Source organism: Eumetopias jubatus, unplaced genomic scaffold, assembly GCF_037043125.1.
Source record: "Eumetopias jubatus isolate StellerSeaLion01/CBP00866 unplaced genomic scaffold, mEumJub1_p1.0 scaffold_9, whole genome shotgun sequence".
Taxonomy (NCBI): Eukaryota; Metazoa; Chordata; class Mammalia; order Carnivora; family Otariidae; genus Eumetopias; species Eumetopias jubatus.
Window position 1 is genome coordinate 40,652,593 of NW_028274815.1, and position 22,567 is coordinate 40,675,159.

The 22,567-nt window shown below is 39.6% G+C and overlaps 1 protein-coding gene and 1 non-coding gene across 2 annotated transcripts in view; both read right to left on the minus strand.

Annotated features, from left to right (window-relative positions):
• The window catches only part of KCMF1 (potassium channel modulatory factor 1), a 38,923-nt gene that overhangs the window by 1,987 nt on the left and 14,369 nt on the right, over positions 1–22,567 (minus strand). The window contains exons 3-6 of the mRNA XM_028122350.2: positions 19,828–19,967; positions 8,042–8,143; positions 5,131–5,305; positions 2,752–3,034 (exon numbers count right to left, since the gene is read on the minus strand). Of these exons, the coding sequence (XP_027978151.2) occupies positions 2,752–3,034; positions 5,131–5,305; positions 8,042–8,143; positions 19,828–19,967 (700 nt within the window). The remainder of the gene's footprint in view (positions 1–2,751; positions 3,035–5,130; positions 5,306–8,041; positions 8,144–19,827; positions 19,968–22,567) is intronic.
• TRNAK-CUU (transfer RNA lysine (anticodon CUU)) lies at positions 13,166–13,238 on the minus strand. The gene has a single exon. It is a non-coding gene; the product is annotated as a tRNA-Lys (tRNA).

Consider the following 22,567-nt stretch of genomic DNA (forward strand, 5'->3'; position numbering starts at 1 on the left):
TTTGGAGAGCATGTAATTGCAATATTACTATTTATTTTTTTAAGATTTTATTTTTAAGTAATCTCCACACCCAATGTGGGGCTCCAATTCACAACCCCGAGATCAAGAGTTGCGTGCTCCACCATATGAGCCAGCTAGGCATCTTCCCCACCCCCAACCTTTTTAATGTAAGCTCTATATCCAACGTGGGGCTTGAACTCACAACCTCAAGATCAAGAGTTGCATGTTCTAACAATGGAGCCAGCCAGGTGCCCCACAATATTAGTTTTTATTTTTAGGAAATACCGGAGAAAATATTTCACTCCTGAAAGGCAGATAAAAATGTGGTACTAGGGCTAGATCCTCTAATGGACCAAACTTCACTTGGGATCTAGAAATAACTGTGAAGCTTGTGAAGATCTTCAAACTGGAGTTAGCAAAACTAGCCGACTCCACTACCAAAAGCCTGAAATCTGACATAAGCACTGAAACAATCACTTTCTAAAAGGTCAACAATTTTGGATCCAAAGAAACTGTCCCCCACCATGAGTTCCAGGGTGACATGAACAGTAACAGTCCCCGTCAAAGAGGACAAAGATAAGGCTTGGGCCCTACATACATCATGTAATGGCTATCTGATGAGAGACCAGGCTTTTTCTTTGGAAACGCTGCAGCCTTGAAGCTCTCTTGCCTTGAAGATTCATAATGCATGTTAATATATTTAAAGTTCTGAGAAGCCCAACAATAAACAAACAACTTTTGTTACTTAGTTTTGCCCAAAATTATCAGGAAAAAAGCTGAACATAAGTAACAATACATGTTCCTTAGAATGATATATCAAGTTCCAGGGAACATTTTTGGGAAATATTGCCTAAGATAAATCATATGAGTCAAGATCAAACAATACAATGAAAGATGGGGAAAGTGGTCTGCAAATTGCAAGGTACTGTGCAATGTACTTTATCAGATGACCGAGAGGGCTCTTCAAGAAGCTACGACCAGAATCCAAGGAAGGCAACTCAAAGGCTACCCATACCATGCCCCGGGAGTGGGGTGTCTGGTGTAGAATAACTACAGAGAGAAAAATCCCAAATCAAGTCCACTGAGTTTGGTCTAAAAAAAAGAATGGGTCAAGGATGGGAAGGTGTCTTTTCCAAAGACATTCATTCCACCCACAGCTCAGTGAACTCTCAGTGGATATACACAGTCAGGTCTCTGATTTGTGATCAGTATCTAGCTCTGGCAAGTTGGTAGGTCCATACAGGTAAGGTTACATGGTAGCAGGGTGGATCCATCTGTGGCTCTGTGATTTATGTTGAAGCAACATTTTTTGGTAATAACTCAGCACAGTTAGTGACTTTGCAGAGATAATCCAAAGGTAGATTCCCCCACTTGAAACTTCCCCCTTAGATCCCTAACAAATGATAATAGGAACCAGTAGTTGGGCCTTTATTATATGCCAGATACTGAGCCAGACCATACACATACTGAAATTCTGTTTCATCCTCAAAACAATTCTTTCTCATGAGGCCAAACTCAGGGGCTACTGATGATAAAACTGAGGTTAAGAGAAGTTAAGTGATTTGCCTAAGGTTCAAACTAGTAAGTGGTAAACCTGGGGCTATAGACAGGGGTCTGCAAACTTTTTTTTTATTCTGAATCCACAACAAATTATTTACAACTATGGACATGTGCCACTGTACTAACAAGAGATATTAAAAAGCATGACATAAAATAAATATACAGAGAAATAATACTGTCTTCTACTGACAGTTTGGAGGTAACTGATACATTATACTAATTTTCTCCTTCACTTCACAGTTTGTACTTTATACTCCTCTCTGCTCCATTAAAGTCCCAGATCAGTCTAGGTTCATTATCTGTTGAGCCTAAGTCTACTCATCACTGCTTTTTCTAAAATCCTTTATATTCTTGAAAGTCACATAAAATACCAACAGGCTTGGGAGAGGAATATACCTGGTGGCTAATGGTAGTTTTTAGAAGGAGGTAACTCTTTTTTATACCATGGTGAACCATTTTTAAAACTATTACTTTTGGGGCGCCTGGGTGGCTCAGATGGTTAAGCGTCTGCCTTCGGCTCAGGTCAGGATCCCGCATCGGGCTCCCTGCTCCTTGGGAGCCTGCTTCTCCCTCTGCCTCTCTCTCTCTCTCTCTCTCTCTCGCTGTTTCTCATGAATAAATAAATAAAATCTTTAAAAAAAAAAAAACTATTACTTTTGTTTGTGGCAACTCTAAGAATTTAAATCCTGCTTCTTTGGAAATTCTCAGAAGAAAACTACTGTATTATGAAATCCTCCCCTGTACCTTTTAATGTTTCTATTTATTTATTTATACCTTTTAATATTTCACAGCTAACTGAAATTGGCAATAAAAAAAACCAAGGTTAATTATGACAATAAATATACCTAATATATCCCCAAAATGTAATGATATGGTATTTCAGTTTTCAGTTTTTTTAGATTTCAGTTTTATGGGCAATACAGGGGGAAAAAATTCACATTACATGATAATTTACTGTTGGAACGAGACCACCAGCGTTCCTACTTTCTCTAAAATAATCATTATTTTTCATATTCTTGGGGAAATCCTGCATATGCAGTTTTGATTAGATTTGGGAGTTTTAAGGGTCTGGTCAAAGGCCAAGTCTCCAAGAACATATATAAGGCACAAAAGAGAAAAGATCATTGCAGACTGCATAGTCCTTAATAAAACATTACTTCTAAAACAAAGCTGTACTGATAAATGAACTACCTTGTTAAAAGAAACTGGGAATTCTGGATAGTTTGCTGACTGCTTTCTGTGTTAGCTGTGTTGGTTGTTGCTGTGGATTGTGTGATTGTAGTGGTGACACTGCTTGTGTTAGTACGCCGGGTTGCGTTGCGTGCCGTCTCCAGTTGTTGTCGTGCTGCCTGGGCGTGCTGCCGTTCCAGCTGCAGCTGCATCTGCAGTTGTTGTAACTGAGAAGCGGAAGGGCCAGAAGAATTAAGCTGTCCTCCTGCAGAACGTCTCACTCCTGATAACTGAGATAAAAGCTCTGCCAATGGAAATGAAGGTGATTAATGTCTGCTTACAATACTGTGGGAAACAAAACGCTGAAGATCACTCTTTTAGAGGAACATTAGAAATGACTGTCAATAGGCAGGTATCCATGGCAACATAAAGTTTCAACTTGGAGCTCAATACCTTTTATTTTTATTTATTTTTAAAGTGATCTCTATACTCAACGTGGGGCTTGAACTTACAATCCCAAGATCAAGAGCTGCGTGCTCTACCGACTGAGGCAGCCAGGCGCCCCCAATATCTTTTAGAATGCCTCCTGGAGGTAAGAGCTGTTGTGTATGGGGAATGGAAATACAATTAGCCCACATACAATTATTTTTAAGCAAAACATAACAGATTGTTGCTTAACGGACTTAATGGACTAACTTAGTTATACTTTCTTTTAGTATTTAGTAAATTAAAGTGGATCGTCTGCTGGTCCAATCATTATAAAACCTCTCAACACAAGCTCCATGAAAGCAGGGATCAAGTCTACCATTTATAACACTCCCAGCTCTTAGAGCAGTGCCCGACACATAGTAGGCCTCTAACTTTTATTCAATGATTGAATGATGATCAGAATTGTATCCAAGAGGCCTGGATCATTTCTATCTGTGACCCTTTGCACCACTCACCTCTGCCTTTTCTCTCTGGTCCTTTCTGGTACGGTCATTTGAGAATACCAGCATACCACTAGAGTGAGTAGCACCAATGATGCTCAATGAGGCTGACTGGCCCCTGACTGTACAGCCTAGTCAGTGGCCTGTTACAGTCCAGACTCTTGTTTCAATAAGGTTGTACTCATCAAGGGCAATGTGGACCTCTGTCCCTGAGTTCTCATCTAAGTCAGGTGCAGGAATTGCCTTGTCCCGTGTGTGTGTGTGTGTGTGATTCTCCTGAGCTTACAGGGGATTGATGACTGCCTCACAGACATTCCCTGGCTGGCAAATGCTCTTCATCATTAAAACTCATTAACAGGGTACATTTCTGTTTTCTTGCTCACTGTTGTTTTATCCCAGGGGTTCTCATACGATTCTTTCATAGAGTCCATCACTAAAATAAACTAATTTTCACTGACAGAAAAAACTGAATGGAGAGAATTTCTCACTTTTGAATTTTGCTTCTAGAAATTAACTTTTAGAGCCTGCTACCAAAAAAAGCAGGTAAATATTCCCTATGGATGAAGAAATACTTTTTAAAATCCCCAAAACTCAGTTTACAGGGCTTACTGTACATCCAAATGCTTAAAGCACATTCGGAATTAAGATTTTATATCTGTATGTCTGTATATTTTTAAGAACATTTTATGAGTAAAACTGTTCCTAGTTGCTATTAGAGATTTACATTTACCAGTGTTCCAGGGTGTTCGGCAAGGTGCATCACAACATCCAGATACATATTCCACCACGTGCACACATTTCAGAACTTGTACAGGCTTTCCAGGGTCTTACTGCCTGTCTGTGCTTGGTGTGTCTTAGTACGAGGCTAACGTGATTTCCGACCTTATATTTTGACTCTCAACCCCTTTGTTGCACTGCTGGCTTCCCAGGTTGGCCATGTATTAGACCCAGTGGAGTTGGTTATGAAGTACATGTTCAGATGTTGTTGTTTTTGTAAGTAAGATTTTTCTAAGCTATTAAAACATGTACTTTCAGTATGTTCCCTAAGAATATAGTTCTCAAATCAAGGCCAAGAACAGAGAAACTCCTACTTTACTTTTTTCTTATGAGAGGAGCTTAATTCTTTAGTCTTGTCAATTCGTCTTATTATCTGTGTGCTTCTGGAGGTTGAGCCATGGGATTCTGGCGTTCTTTCAACTCTGAAATCTTTTATCATTTTCTTAGGTTTCAACAGAGGCCACAAATAGAGAACCCAGAACCATTTCTTATTATCTTCTGCTCTAAGTACTTAAGGAAATGCCAGAAAATTATAAACTAATTTATACTGTCTACTTTTACATTATAAGATTTAGGGGAATTTTGTGAAGGAATGTAGGAGCATGACGAGAGATTAAAACACAAATTCCACCAAAAACTTTAAAGTGAGGCCCCCTCCCTGGTCATTTCCTTTATGAACATGCAACTAACTTACCAGCTATAGGATCCATGGCTTCCCTATTGCTTGGAGAATATGAACTCTGAGAAGAAGAAAGTCCACCAGTAGAACTGCTAGTAAAGTGCATGTTTGATCTACGAGCACGAGGACCTCCTAATCCCCGGCCAGGGTGAAACATTCTACGTACATGTCGAACACCACTCGATTCATCATAACTCCAAAGTTAAGAAAAGAACCCAAATATTTCACAGAAAGAAAAAAAAAATCACTTGAGCTTTTGCTAGACAGACATGCAGATTTCCTAAATTGTAAACATTTAAAAACAGCACATTTAATTTAAAATGCAAACATCACAACCGTATCTATGAGGGCTATTAACTCTAAAAAAAGACTCTCACATATAAAGCAATGAACTGAGTGTGTATATATTGTGTGTGTGTGTGTGTGTTTTCAAAGAGGAAAAAGGTTTTCTAGGTAGGAAGAAATTTCTTCCTAGGCTCCAGCTACAATAACCAGATGGGGTGAAAAGCGCTATCGGGTCACACACCCAGGTGAGGTGTCTCCTTACCCTAACCTCAGTACTGAATTTCATATACGTTCATATGGAAGTAACCAGAATTAATAAGCATCAATTTTAATACCCAAGGAGAGTTCTGCTAATCAAATCTCAATTATCATCTGTAGTGAGAAAGGAGCAGTAGAAATAATTAAAATTCAGGAGTAAAAGACTCCTTTTGGTTATTAGTTTTTAATCTGTCCTCAAGTTCTTCTTCAATGCTGCTACAAAACAGAAAATTAGAGTTGAATTTCTTGTAGAAGTGGATATACAGAGAGTAATACCACATTTCTCAACAAGTCACATTGCCAGCCCCCCCCCCAATCTTCCGTAGCCAGCTTAAACTAAAGAACATCCCAAAGAGCACAAGGCTGCCCAAACTCATAAAGACAATCTTGCGTTTCCATACTGGTGGATGTGTGGGAAAAGCCAGCTCTCGTTGTAAAAGAGACTTTTCTTTCGAAGTAGCACGTAGAACATCTGTATCGTGCAGAATAACTTTCTGCTGGCTTCCTGGTCTTCAGCTGATGATTGTGGAGTCATTGAGGGACAGGCTGAGCAGCTCCAGGAAGCCCTCAGGGGCCACCAGAATGTGCACTGTCTCATCATGGTATTCAGGACCATGGCTCGGGTTCTACAGAAAGTGATGTTACGATCACTGTATTTCGTCTTTTAAAAGCATCTGGGTGTAAAAAGTACACTTTAGGAAGAGTTCCATCAGAACAGTTGAAAAGAAAAAAGTTCTGGTGCTTACGAGGCCTGGAGAGAAGCCACGCCCTCATGACAAACAAAGTCACCCCACAGCAGCACTTGAGTACCTGAAGAATCAGTGTATTTCCAAGTTAACTGCAATGTCAACATTTTGTTTTCCAGAACCTCATGATAATACTCGTTAGGAATCCAAAATGTAACATATGCCTTCTCTTATTCTTATATTTTGCATAATTTAATCTTCTCTTGATAACCACAGATTCTTATAAAAATTTCACAAAAATGGATGTAGATGATGTGGGACATTCTACTGAATGGATACCAATTTCACTAGAGGCCCTTGAACTTGCTGAAAAAGTTCAGAGTAAAAAAAAAAAAAAGTTCAGGATAACAGCTTGGCTTGAAGTTATTTGCCTAGCTTCTCCACGAAGACAGAGTGAAACAGGGACCAAGCATAACCCTCTGGGCATTGTTATAAGATTCTTTTATGTAAAATGTGAAGTGACTCAAAGACTTAAGTATTCTTGGTCCATCTGGGTTTTCTTATTCTCTTAATAAAAACCAACAAACCCCATGCTTTCTTCATTATGCTTTCAGTGTCCTCAGCACTCAGGAGAGAGGAAAAGTGGTTTCCTCTGTTCAGTGAGTACCAGCCCCTTGATTGGCTCAGGTCTGGCTGACATTCTAATTTCTTAGGTTGGTTCCAGGTCTTTATCTTTCCATTAGTTTTCTCATCTTTCCCTAATTCCAAGGAACCATATTTCCAATTAGAAAATTGGAAACTGTAAGCAAGGGATGGGAGCTGTGGACCGAGAAAACCATCAAACCAGTTTCTTCCTCAACAGGATTAAGGTTGCATTACGATTGCTGGGAGGCAATCAAAGGAATCAGAATGAAGTCTGGCTGGCAAAGAGAAAAGCTGTGTTTAGCTCTTGAATTGCTGAACTAGAATGAACACTGAAACCTTCACATGACAACAGACCCCTAAGTTAATAGGTGATAGTTATAGAAAAACAATTCAGAACTTGAAACAAGCAGCACAGAGTGTACAAAATTAATTACTCTGGTGGGCCGCTCATCTCTTGGATTACAGGGAATGTCACCAGCAACTGCTGAGTGACTTGCAAAGGGGAAGCAGAAAGGAAAGCGGGAAAGGACTTTGGAGCTGGACGTGATCTTATGCAGTCCTACTCAGGGACTGGGCAGGGAATAATGGTCTCTGGAGAAGGGGACTCCAAGAGGGAAAGCAGCCCCAACGCGCATCCCTGCTCATCCTCCCACCGATAACAGGATAAGGCAACAGAGCATGTGGAGGGGAAGCAAATAAATTCTCTTTATATTTATTTAGATTTTAATTTGGATTAGCATTTTCCTCTTTTGTATGAAAACACCCTGCTGAAAACTTATAACCCAGTTAAACAGTCTTAAAAAAATCTCACTGTAATGAAGTGAAGATGATGAGCAAGGCAACTTTCACTTAATGAGCACTGTTCATGTGACAGTCATAGCATATAAAAAGAGATAAATTGCATCTCAACACTGAGTCACTTTTAGGAAAGGTCAAATAAACTAAAATAATTTGGAGGTTAGTTTTTCTCTTCAGGTATACTGTCCTTAAAAATTATCAAAATAACAAACATTACAAACAACTCTATCCCTTCTTGCCTCTTAAAAGGATATTAAATCTCTAGGGGCTCTGTGTTCAAGTGTAAGATGAGCTGCAAAGTCATCCGTGACATGATTAGGATCGCCTCCAGGTAATGCTGCACATATTGGACAAATCTGAAATGAAAGTAAAGAAAGCAGATTTAATAGATGAATATTGATCAGACATCTTTCTGGATGAATATTTTACTATAACTGAGTTTCAACCAGTCAAAAACACAGTAGAGATCATGAACTCATCAAAAGCACCAGAGGCCTGACTATGAACTACAGCACGTCTGTGCTGGTACTTAAACTATAACAAACCACCTCTCAGGGTCAGACACAACAGTTCTCAACAAACAACTCAAACACGAGCTCTGGCAAAGGCTTCTAACAGCCTGGCCAATGCATTTGCATGGTCTAGCAAAATAGCTTCCATTAAAAAAATTTTAAGATGTAAAAAAAAAAAAAATTTTTTTTTAAGATGTGCTATTTAGTGCACATTCCCATCTGACTATGTCCGGACTTGAATGGTAAAGACTGAGACATAAGCGTCCCCAAAGCAAGCTAGATTTGAGGTCCAATCTCCAAATACGACAGCAAAGCTCTTACTAAAACACAACTATACAAACTCAAGTATTAAGACAATGTTTACTGATAATGTGCAAATGCGCTCTATACATTCATGAGCAGGACTTCCAAGGGAAAAATGGGGGTGAAACAAAGGCCAAGGAGCAGAAGACCTAACTTCCTGTGAGACTCGGGGCAGGGACAGGACAAAAGAGGAATAAAATGGTGTGTACAAAGGCAGCACTCGGGGGAGATTCATAGGTTGGGAATACTGTTTTTGAAACAGCAGTTTCAAGGGAAGTGGTAAAATAAGAAGAGGGGAAGGATCGAAAGAATGAGGCACTTTTGGAGGAGAGGCCCTTTCTCTTCTAGAAATCCAAGTGGGCAGGTGATGTAAAGGAACACAACCAAAGGAAGCCCCAGGAAATGTACAGAATTTTGTGTCTCTCTAGGGACGAAAGAGCTGAGGATGGGATATGTGATTCATCTTGCCAGCACACGTGTTGTGTGCCTCAATTCTTTCCCCTGGAGTAAAATTCAGGCACTCACTTGACCTTGCTCCCTGCTCATGGCAGATAAGACGAGTGGCAAAGATGGGGAGGCAGGGGCAAGGTGAGACTTGGAAGGCCCACCGTGGGACACAGAGGGGAAAACAAACTGATTCCCAGAGCCTAAGCCAACACAAATCCCCATCCTCTCCTGACCAGAAAGCAGGAGTCCCCTGAGAGTTTGACTCTGATTTGATCCCAGTTGCTCTTATGCCCAGTCAGCTGTCCTGATTATATCTGCCTCAGGAGTCTGAGACATATCCTCAAGAAAACCTAAAGATGCTCATGAGAAATTACATTTAGGCACGACAGTGTGCAAAAGAAGTAGGGGGGTCACACAGGAAGGTACCTGAGAGGGAAATGAAGAAAGAAGTAGACAGACATGTGCATGGCCTTTCTTAGAAGATGCCAGAAAGGTGGTCAGACATTCTTTCCTCTGTCAGAGAGAACGGCAATTGTATCAGTTCATGAGTTTACTGATTCGCAACTCTTTCCTAGGAATTTAGGTTTTACTGTCTGTATCAGACAGGCAGTGTCTGGTACACTTATTTTTTGTGTGTTTCTGTCTTATTTTTGAGAAATGCAGTACAGTGTGATTTGTTTCTTGTTTGGGAACTGTGACCAGACTTGCTTACAACAAAAAGACGAATAGGTCTGGAGAAGCAGAAACAACCACCAGTTATTTAAAAATCAAACAAACAAGCCAGTTTAGATATTTTTGAGACTCTCTATTTTGCAACACTTAACAGGTACTGGACTATGTATAGTTTTATTACAATACCAGAGATTGCAAGTATAAGATCTTTATCCAAAGAAAAAAATAACCGTTAAGAGGAAAAGGTGCCTTCCTTCCAAGATATTTCCTTTAGGCTGACCTTTGGATAAAATCTATGTACAACTTGAACTGCACAAAGATAGCTATAGAAGTTTCAGTACTTCAGTAAATGTTCTTAGATGAGAAAAGTCTCCTTGAGGATTTGCATTCCTAGAAGGAAGACAGGATGGGAAAGTACAGATACCAAACGTACTAAGAATGCCCTTATCAGGACCAATAAAAAGCACCTTTGAGATGGGGATGTGGAATACTGTTTAGTTTTGAGTGTGTCTTTACTTCCACATGATGATACCTAATACCTTTTATAAGACAGGAAAATTCCACACAAAGGATAAGCTATTAACTCTAAAATTATGAGTTTGTCAACATTAATATTTACTGTACTTCTCCTGCCACATGATATAGTAACACCTATTACTTGAACAAGAAAATTCCATGTAACACATTAGTTTAACATATGACAACTTGCCAACATTCAGGCACATTGAGTTGGCATAACTCAGTGCTTCCTGAAATTGGCTGAGTATATAATTCATCTGGAGCATTTGTTAAAAATACAGTTCCCTAGGCCCATGCCTGGAAACTGATTCTAGGAGATTTGAAAAATCTGTTTTTGACAAGGGTCCCAATGATCTTACAATTAGATTTGGCAAATACAGCTTAAATATACAATGGTATTGAAAAATAAATATTTTTACCCTGTGGAACGAAACACGAAAAGTTGTTTTACTTACTATCACCTTGCTCAAATTTTTAATCACAAATGTCCTTGCTATTTATTTGCAGTCTTGTCTTTGCTATTTTTCAAGTCTTCCTCTTCTGCTTCATCTCACTAGTGAAGCTCACCATTGGTCCTGCTTTTTATCTGCAGCCCTTAAGAAGCCTCTATCAATGTACTGCGATGAAATCCCATGCCAAAAACATAATGGAGTTCCCAATTTTCCACGTGGCCCCAGTGCATGATTGTCAGCAAGCAACCAGTCCGCATGGATTTTTTTTTTTTTTTTAATTAATTTATTTGAGAGAGAAAGAGTAGGCACATGAGCAGGGGGTGGAGCAGAAGAGAGGGAGAGAGAAACTTAAGCAGACTCCATGCTGAGGGCGGAGCCTGATGTGGGGCTCCATCTCACGACCCTGAGATCATGACCTGAGCTGAAACCAAGAGTCAGATGCTTAACTGAATGAGCTACCCAGGCGCCCCAGTCAGTGTGAATTCTTAACACAGATGGTTACCAATGTCTAGACCATACCTTCGGAGGTCATTATTTCACATATGCCATGTCAGTACTACATTTATAGAACATTTTTCCCTGTGACAGGTTATGTCCATAAAAAAATAATCTAAAATCAGCATGCTTGGTTTTTGTTTTTAAACATGAACTCCACACATTCTTCCCCATACAATCACCAACTAGTCTAAAGCAAGTTCTCACTCCCTGCAGCCTTTCTTGAGCTCACACACTCACACGGAGAGCATTCTCTCTCTGGCTGATGTGCAGTGCCTCAAATACAACAGATGTGGTGAGCTCCTCTCCTTTTATCTTTTGGGGGGATAGGCTTCATAGCAAGTTTCCTGCCCACTCTGTTCACTGCTACAGAAAAATGCATTTAAGAAACCGGCCTCTCTGCCTCACACATCACGTGGCTTCACCTGAAGCTAGACTGCAGCACCACAGAGAGATGGGTCTTGTGTCAAAATCATTGAGCTGATGCTGGGAGGGGGGCTAGACTGGTTCTCTACCATGAGGCTGACCCATTTGGAAGCATCATCCTCCCAGACCACTTGAAACTGCCCCTGAACTCAGGTTCCGGGACATTATGCTTCTTCTCAACAGCAAACACTCTAAGAGAAATAATTGCCTTGGCAACTGGATTTCTCGTCTAGGTTTCTGGATCACAAACTTGATGAACTCATGCATTTCTTTTATCTGACTAATTTTAGATCCATGAGAAACATTTTCTTTTGAATATCTGTTCAAAAGCAGTGATTTCCCTGCATCATCTTCTATTGTTACTTTCTGGTAACACCAAATGTTTGATGCATCATTTCTCTGGCAACCGTGATCTTACTATGGCAGCCCAGCTTCTTTGTCATTTCTTTTTTAGATTCGTTTTCATCCACACAATCATTCTGAATAGGTTCATCCTGTCTCAAAAGAACTACAGAATCACTCATATTCTACCATCCTTCCATTCCCAAATAGCAGCCTATGTGACATGATGATGGAGAAAGTAATGTTATTCCTCTGTACAAACGCCAAAACCTTCTCTTTCTTGTCCACCAAACCAAGTGGACAAATGTTCTGGTTTTAACAGTTCTCTATTATCTGGCCTTACTCAGCTGATTCCATTTCATTTCCCACTATTTCCCACAACATTCAATGCCTTACCATCCCTTCTACTTCCTACATTCTACTGAGCTAACTACTGCTGAGGCTAATTGGTAACTTCAGGTTTTTGATCTCCTGCCCAATTAAAAGAAGTACATCTTATAAAATCTGCAAATATAATAAATGTAAGACTTAATGCTGGAGTTTTGCTTTGAGGACATACACAAAGCACTACTGGAAAATCTATGCTACATGGTCAATAAACTCCTTTTGGGCCTTCTAGAACTATCTAAGTTGTAGCCACTTGCACCTCTAGTCATCCACTTTGCCAATACAGATAAAGGTACTTTCCAGATTTGAACGAGCACACTGTTCAACTGGATTACAATCTAATTATCTGTTGTTGCAGTGGAACATTGAAACTAACATAATTAAGTATGAGTTACTTCAAACTGAAATTATTTTTCTTCTCAGTTCCATTCTCCCCGTTTTAAATGCTTAGGTTGGAGCTGTCACATGCTTCTAAAGAACAGTGTTTAGAATTTTAGGGAGTTTTTGTTACATATATAAGTCTTAATTTTCCTTACATTTTTATACATGATTTGAAAGTCCCAAATAACTAAGTTTGGGGGGCGCCTGGGTGGCTCAGTTGGTTAAATGTCTGCCTTCAGCTCAGGTCATGATCCCAGGGTCCTGGGATTGAGCCCAGCATCAGGCTATCAGGCTCCCTGCTCAGTGGAGAGCCTGCTCCTCCCTATTCTCTCTCTCACTCTCACTCTATCTCAAATAAATAAATGAAATCTTTAAAGATAAATAAGTTTGGGTTTAAAAATTTTTATTTATTCATATTTTAAAGATTTTTAAGTAATCTCTACACCCAATGTGGGGCTCGAACCCACAACCCTGAGATCAAGAGTCACACGCTCTACCAACTGAGCCAGCCAGGTGCCCCCTTAAATATGTTTTTTTAGACAGAAATTTAAATATGTGTATGCTGATGTCTTGGGAATTCATAAAACAAAAAAACATAATTTCGCAACAATTAAAAAGAACTCAGAGCTGTCCTTTTTCTTTCCTTTTTAAATCACATTCTATTTTTTTTAAAGATTTCATTAATTTGAGAGAGCAAGGGAGAGATAGAGAGACAGAGCACAAGTGGGGGGGATGCATGGAGAGGGAGAAGCAGGCTCCTCGCTGAACGCCAGAGCCTGAGGCGGGGCTCGATCCCAGGCCCCTGGGATCATGACCTGAGCCGAAGGCAGACGCTTAACCGACTGAGCCACCCAGGCGCCCCTCAAATAATTTTCTTAATCAGTTTTTGTTGTTTTATTGTTTGTTTGCTTGTTGTTTTGTTTGTTTAAATCTGAGGGGCAGGTCAGGAAAAGAAAGGATGGCGGGAGAAGAGGCAAGGCTGAAACCGCTTAAAGAACTTCTGAGCCACCTTATAATTTGCCAACAGTTGCCGGAGAGCTCCTATCTTTATACCATCTTCCCTACAAATCTTCCTACAAACCCTGCAAAACATTTCTTTGACCTGAAATTAGCTGTCTGGACACTGAACCAGACAAACCAGTATTTTAGAGGACAAAGAAGAAACCACTCCAGTGGCTAAAGAAAAAAAGAATTCAAAATGAATGTGTCTGACAGCGGCTGTCTTAGCCAGTGCCCCCCTGCACATTAGGCATTGTTTCCATTCAGAAAACTGCCTCTCTCCCTTCCCGTACAGGATTTTAATTCAACTTCAACAAGGAAGAAAGTAGAAGTAATGAAAAGCCTACCCAGGGATAACAACATACTCTCAAATACCAGGGATGGACACCTTCCTAGAAAAGCTATTATCTCACTTTCTCAATAATTTCAGTAATTCCCTTCTTGGTTTTCATATCATCTTGAGAAACTGATTTCTCATACAAACATCTTTTAAAAATATCATAACACATGCATACTGGATGATCCCAGAACAAACCTGGAACCCCCAAAGTGTCTATCATTTCCTTACCTGCTCAAAACCCAAAACTCTGCCAGGATACTAATGGCTACATCACCCTTAAAATGGAAAGTACTATGATCTGACTGTAAACAAGTAAATGTGTTCAAAATAACTATTATTTTAAAATATGCAGACAGCCAAACACTAAAGATAGAAAAAGGTGATTTATAAAATAGAAAGTGTTTTGGGTCAAAACTAACAAAAAGCACAAATGATAAAAGTACCAAATCCTAACCTTCTACAATCTCTCTAGCTAAATGCAGCTGAGCAGTGACAATTTGGTTGCCTGGGAGCAACTGTATTTCTCAAATCCTATGTATTTCTTCACTATTATTAAATAAAATACCCTTGTTAGTTCACAGAAAAGCAGACAGCATCCAACTGCATTTTTTGATAAAGAAGAATGCAAGCAGTAAAAGTCAAAGCCTATTTTTTTCTTTTAATGTATATTTGGCCTTTAAATGCTTTTCCCGATTATCTGATTAAAAGGGTAAACAGGGAATTATAGTATTTAAGAAAGTTTATAAAATTAAATTAGAAGATTTGTAAAAATTGTGGTTCACTCCACCATTATTGCTCCTAATAAGGAAATAAATGTGTTGGGAAGTTAGTTCTATATACCTACATATTAAAATGGTCTCTTGGGGCGCCTGGGTGGCTCAGCCAGTTAAGCATCTACTTTTGGCTCAGGTCATGATCCCAGGGTCCTGGGATTGAGACCTGCATTGGGCTCCTTGCTCAGCAGGGAGTCTGCTTCTCCCTCTCCCTCTGCACTCCACCCCCCAACTTGTGTTCTCTCTCTTGCTCACTCTCTTCTCGCAAATAAATAAGTAAAATGTTTAAAAAATAAACTAAAATGGTCTCTCAATGAAATACAGATATACTGGGGAGCCTGGATGGCGCAGTTGTTAGGCGTCTGCCTTTGGCTCAGGTCATGATCCCAGAGTCCTGGGATCAAGCCCTGCATCGGGCTCGCCGCTCAGCGGAAAGCCTGCTTCTCCCTCTCCCTACTCCCCCTACGTGTGTTCCCTCTCTCACTGTCTCGCTCTCTCTAATAAAATCTTAAAAGAAAAAATACAGATATATTGATGATCAAGCCTACAGACAATTTAAAACATGTCACTTTTCATAGCCTCCATGCATAAATAGTATCTATCAATGTTAATCTGGTTTGCAGATTTGATCTAATACTTTCCTGCTTGTTTAGAGATCAAATGCATCTATTTGGTTATACACAAATTGCCACAACAATGATGATAATTTCTATTTTGTGCTCTATGACAAACTGTTTAAATATTAAGTAAATTATCAGCTAAAACCAATTCTTCTGAATCATTAAAAAAACTTAAAGGTCCTTTTATGTTATCATTTTTCTCCATAAGAATTATTATTTTTAAAGTTTATGTACGTACGTATGTATGTAATCTCTACAACCCAGCGTGGGGCTCAAACTCACCACCCTGAGATCAAGAGTCGCATGTTCTTCCAACTGAGCCAGCCAGGCGCCCCAAAAGTTATTTCAAATAAAATTATTGAAAGTCAGTCTGTGGGAAATTTCCAAAAATCATTCTTTCTCCTTGATTTTTTATTTCTTATACACAGAACACAGTACAACCACGCTACTTCAAATATAATTCATTCTGTTATAAACACATCTAGGTCTTCATTAAAAAGGGAGGGAAATGTATCATTAACATAAATGAAGAGCACTTAAATGCTGGCCACTACCCTAACCCCCGTTCTGGAGAGTAATGAAAATGAGTAAATACATCAAATGAAAAATAGAAAGCAAAAATTTCCCAGCAATGACCTATTAGACCCCTGCCGTTAATTATGAACAGAATAATTCTGTTTGTAATTTCTGGAAGTGGGAAGAAAATGTTGATAAACCAAAAAGTGCTGTTAATCTTTTAAGCATAATATTCTACAGATAAATTACAAGAGATTTACTAAACAAAGCAGTGAAAGAAGATTAACTACATATTATTAATAAAACGTAGCAGCATGGTTCATCTAAAAACAACAACAAAATCCCTGAAGGCTTTCTAGTTAGCTGCAGTGCAAGCTCCAATGGAAGATTTAAGAACAATTTCAGGAGTCACTTCTCAATGCCCTTTTATGTCCAAAGAAAAGTTTTTCTACCTCCCATGTTTCTTCCACCATCCTAACACTTCCTCAATAATCCGTATTTGTAATCCCATTTGCTCACTTCTATTACCAGACTGATGGATTTTAAAATTACATACTGTGCTCCTTCCTCTCTTAGTTCTTCCCACAACCAAAATCCAGTTAGTTGTCCCAATCTACCAACTCTCAGGGATTTTAAGAACTCATGCTTAATTTCAAAATCACATTATCATATTGGTGTTCACATAAAGACTCCTGAGATTATACCCAATCTGCTTCTTACATTTTTAACTAGTCATCACCTTCACTATGCATTCGGTATCAGATGTTGTTTTTCACAGTATCTGGCTTTGAAGGGTCCCCTCCATACCCGCATAATCAAAAGTCTCTTGAGTAATTGCAAATTAATCTTAAGAAGGGAGGCAAATCTTAGGGCCTTAGAGTTCCTAGTTGAAAAAGGAAACAGAAAAATATAGACAAGGTTACAAAGCTGTCTACAAAGTTGTTTTGAAAATTAACCTTCATTTTTTTTTATTTTTTTTTTAAAGATTTTATTTATTTATTTGAGAGAGAAAGAATGAGAGATAGAGAGCATGAGAGGGAAGAGGGTCAGAGGGAGAAGCAGACTCCCCGCTGAGCAGGGAGCCCAATGTGGGACTCGATCCTGGGGACTCCAGGATCATGACCTGAGCTGAAGGCAGTCGCTTAACCAAATGAGCCACCCAGGCGCCCTGAAAATTAACCTTCAGTAGACTTTTTCTTTTTTTAAAAGATTTTATTTATTTATTTGAGAGAGAGAATGAGAGAGATAGAGAGCACATGAGAGGGGGGAGGGTCAGAGGGAGAAGCAGACTCCCCGCCGAGCAGGGAACCCGATGTGGGACTCGATCCCGGGACTCCAGGATCATGACCTGAGCCGAAGGCAGTCGCTTAACCAACTGAGCCACCCAGGCGCCCTTCAGTAGACTTTCTTGCCCGCTGTGTCAGGTATCAGTAAATGCTTCCTAGTGGTGACAAGGACATCTACAGTGACATAGCCTCTTGCCCCTAAATGTTCCAAATGGATGCTGGTTACAGGAGTGAGATCCTAAGGCCTCTAGGAAGATACAAACTGCTGGCCTAGGGGACACATGCAGGAAACACAAGGGCAAAAGCAAGAGAGCACACTGAGCATTCAGAAAGAAAAATGCAAACAGGAAGAGAAAAGGAGGGACAATCAGTTGGTATGTGAACACAGGCCCCCACCAAAATGACATGACTCACTCCTGAACTCCAGATCTTTTCCATGTTTGACTAACCATGATTTTGGCCAAACACTGCGGCAGGGGGTGGGGTGAGAGGGGTCAACTAGTAACATCACCTGAATATTTATATACAACCGTAATGTTATTAGAGCTGATAACATGCTCCACACGTATAGAGAGGCACTCAAAATACTGAATAACTGGGGTGGCATAGGCACCAGTCCTCCAGCACGGACACTAGTCAGGATGCCATACGTAGTGCCAGCCCGGGATTGCGAAGGACATGACTCACATAATTTGAAGAAGAAAAAGCCCTGTCCTTCACATCGAAGTGTCTTGTTTGCTTGCCATTTTTCACTTGAAATGCTTGGGTGGAAACACAGGCAGATGCAGTGTTCATACAGACTAAGGGCCGATAGGGAGGCAGCAATCCCTAAAACACTCCACTATTACCAGTCGAATAGCAGCAAGGCCACTGTCTTGAGCCATGTACTGAAAGCCTGGGAGCTTCATAAAGGCACATACTGAGCAGGACTTCTGAGAGACACACCATGGAACCATTCGTGGATGGCAAGTATTTAATTTTCAAACTGTGGATCAGGTATAGAGGAGTGTCAACAAATTTTGAGTATTTACTCTCAGGAAAAAAATAAAGGCAAAGCTGCTGAGGCAGAGCTACTGATTCTTATTTGAAAGAATTAGCTTTTCATTCATGGAAAGGACTTAACTTTCTGCTAGATTCGCCCATTTCAGATGTGAAAAACTGAGTAGCTGTCCTGTCCGGGTGGGGTGATGAAAGTACTATACTAGGACCTACCACCTAGGAATGTGGTAGGTTCAGTCGAGAAACCCTTCTCTAGGTAACTAAAGTACCCAAACTGAACAGAAATTAAGTCAAAAAGAAATTATTCCAAATTTCCCACAATAACCAGGACAGAGATACAATCAAGTCCACACTCCTCAGACTGGTACCTGGGACTGTACCTGAAGGAAGCAAAATCACCTTTACAGAGTAAGAAGAACAGATTAAGAACAGTAGTAAAATGTGACAACAGTATTCTGAGGCTGCAAGATGGTGCAAGACGAAAGCAGTTCTGAGCTGTTAGATAGTAAAATCTGGCTGGAGGACAAACATAATGTAAATTTACCAAATGTTTGAACTATAAATCTCTTAAGCAACTTTAAGCATTCAACTAAGCAGTGTAAATGGGCATAGAAGTGAACCTGAACTACGCACAGCTGTAACAGCAGAGCTGTAGCAGAGATAAACTAGAACAGTGGTTAAGTAGGGACTCTACAACCCAGAGGGACTCTGGCTGAGTTCAAACACCTGGCTCTGCCCCTTAGTAGCCATGTATCCCCAGACACACTATTTCTCTTGAGTCTCAGCTAATTTGTTTCGAGCACACTTAGGGGCTGATTAGTTGGTGCAATGTGCAATTGCTTGTGCCAAAATTCTCCAAATTCCAGACCTAGAGTTCTATCTCCCATCTCTCACTTTATCTATTATTACCAATGGTAAAGGGGGGACAGGGGACTCTTTTGGGTGCACTTTATCATTTCTTAAAAGTTGAATATATGCTGACTCAGATGTCAAGTAAAATATCCGAAAAGCTTTCAAGGCAAGATTTTCTTTGTGCATTATTCTAGGTCCTTGGCTTTTAGCCATTGAGAAAGATTAGAGTAAGAGGAATTTCTAGGGACCTTACAGCTTTGACCTGATGAAAACCAAGTAAGTGATCTCTTACAATGAGATGTGACAATGGATTACTATACTTAATGACTTAAAATTAAAAAATTTCCTTACGAAGGTTTCCTTGTCGAAGAGAAATGAAGCAGGTAGCAAGAACACTCTAGAAAGAGCTGTGTTGCAGGCTGGGGTGCTTTTACCCTGTTCACAGGGCATTTGCTAAGGGCTCCTGAATTTGGTCAAGATTCCACTGTGCTTTCAGAAACAGGGTAAGAAAGGCTAGTGTGAACAAATGAAGCATGTTATCTTGCACATGTACAGCCTCCTAGGATGTGGAAAACTTGCTGTTAAAAGATAATTTTAATAATTATTATGCCAACAGTATCAGTCCACTTAGCAGGAGATAGAGGACAGTGACCTACTTTATTTTTGTAGAAATGATGTACTTTAACACATCCTTTTAGACACAAGGCTGCTTCACTCACCACTTCTGTTGATGTTTCTGCATGTTCAGAAGTAACATGTTCTTGAAGAGATGTCTCCGTATAGCCCATTTTTCCACAATAGGGACAAGTAAAAGACTGTGGCTGTTCTACAGAGAAAGCTTCCCCACCATAGTACAAATCTGAAAAATAAAGTGTAGCTGTAGTGAGAAATAATTACTGGGTTTTTTTGTTTTTTTACTAAATAAAAATGTAAACAGAGGGTACAATAATGTAAAACAAAAGTGTGCATGAAATCTCCAACAACCTCACTCTGTCAAGGAGTGCTTAGGTACCTCTCTGCTTATGTATGCAACATCCTTATTCTATCTGGGACTCTGTGACACCCCTCCAAAATTTCTTTTCTACCCATATAGCTATTATTGCCTTAAGAGAAAAACAAAGCAAATAACTTCTTATAACTCCATTTAATTTTGTTTTTATAATTTATTGTTATGTTAATCACCATACATTACATCATTAGTTTTTGATGTAGTGTTCCATGATTCATTGTTTGTGCATAACACCCAGTGCTCCACGCAGAATTTGCCCTCTTTAATACCCATCACCAGGCTAACCCATCCCCCCACCCCCCTCCCCTCTGCCATTTAATTTTGAAAAAAAAATTTTTTTGGAAGATTTTAAGAAATCTCTACACCCATGGTGGGGCTCAAACTCATGACCCCGAGGTCAAGCGTTACATGCCCCTCTGACTGAGCCAGCCAGGCACCCCACCCCTTTAATTTTGAAACACCTCTCATTTCACATCTAGTTCTAATTTTATTGTAATTTATTTTTTCTTTATCTCTGGGTGTGTAGCAACATCAATCTCAAAACAAAGAATTAGCAGGGTGAGGGGGCACCTCGTGGCTCAATTGGTGGTGTGTGACTCTTGATTTCAGGGTTGTGAGTTCAAGCCCCCACGTTGGGTATAGGGATCACTTAAAAATAAAATCGTAAAAAAAATTAAAAATAATCAGCAGGGTGTATCCTAATACAAGAACACAAGTGCTCAGAGTAGGCAACTGTGATCAATATGCCAACTCCCAGATGAAGCTTTTTGTCTACAGCACACACCGTTCTTACAGCAGGAAGGACCCTAAGCATTCAGCTCTTGTAAAATGCTAACTTGAATGCAGTACTACCACAACATACTCTGTCCAAACTGGTTACTGAAGAACAGACCAATCAGTGATATTCTATGCGAATAATTTGTTTGCCTCATTAGTACATCTCAAGTTCTATTTTTCTCCATTAGTAGCACAAAAGGAAATACAATTGCAAGTATATTTAGTATGTTATGTCCCTTCATTATAAAGAACTATATTCAACATGACACAAATCCTTAATAAGATATGATCATTTTTGTGAGAAGAGAAAATGAAACAGTATTCACTACATGAGAGATTTGTTCACATTCATTTTTGGGAAGATTTAGACTATCTTAAAAATATTTACCCATTTATTATATGCCTAAGAGTTGCCAGGTGGATTTGGGGTAGGTGGGGATAAATATATAAAAATGAATAAAACTTGTTCCCCTGATAAAGGACATGTACAAAAAACCCATAGCTAACATCATACTTATTGGTGAAAGACTGGATGCCTTCCCCCCAAGACCAGGGACAAGACAAAAATGTCCACTCTTTTAAAAGATGTCACTTTTTAAATTATTATTATTTTATTTTTTAAAAAGATTTTATTTATTTATTTGACAGAGATACAGCAAGAGAGGGAACACAAGCAGGGGGGAGTGGGAGAGGGAGAAGCAGGCTTCCCGCGGAGCAGGGAGCCCAATGCGTGGCTCGACCCTAGGACCCTGGGATCATGACCTGAGCCGAAGGCAGACGCTTAACGACTGAGCCACCCAGGCACCCCTAAAGATTATTATTTTAAAGATTATTATTTTAAAGATTATTTATTTGAGAGAGTGGTCTCAGGAAGAGGGACCAAGGGAGAGAGAATCTCAAGTAGACTCCTTGTGAGCCCGACGTGGGGCTGGATCCCAGAATCCCGAGACCATGACCTGAGCCAAAACCAAGAGTCGGGACCTCAACCGACTAAGCCACCCATGCACCCCAACTCTCGCCATTTCTATTCATTATTTTACTGGAGGGTCTAGTAATTAGACAAGAAAATGAAATGAAAAGCAGCTAAATGGAAAGGAAGAAGTAAAACCATCTCTATTAGCAGATGACATGACCTTGCATATAGAAAATCCTAGCAGTGCCTGGGGGGCACAGTTAAGCATCTGACTCTCAGTTTTGGCTCAGGTCATGATCTCATGGGTCGTGGGATTGAGCCCCGCTTCAGGCTCTGTGCTCAAAGGTTCTCTCCCTCTGCCCCTCCCCCCTACTTTCTCTCTTAAAATAAATATATAAGTCTTTAAAAAAATAAATATATAAATCTTTAAAAAAAGAGAAAATCCTAAAAAAAATCCACTAAAAAACCTTTATAGAATAAACAACAAAAACATTACAGGATTCAAGATCTATATACAAAAACCAATTGTTCTTCCATACACTTGCAGTGAACAATCCAAAAGTAAAATTGTAAAAATCCATTTACAATAACATAAAGAATAAAATACTTAGGAACATATTTAATGAAAGAAGTGTAAAACTTATCCTCTGGTAACTACAAAACTTTATTGATAAATATCAAAGATAACCTAAATAAATGGAAGAACAGTTCATGTTTATGGACTGGCAAACTCAATACCACTGCTCTCCAAAGTGATCTA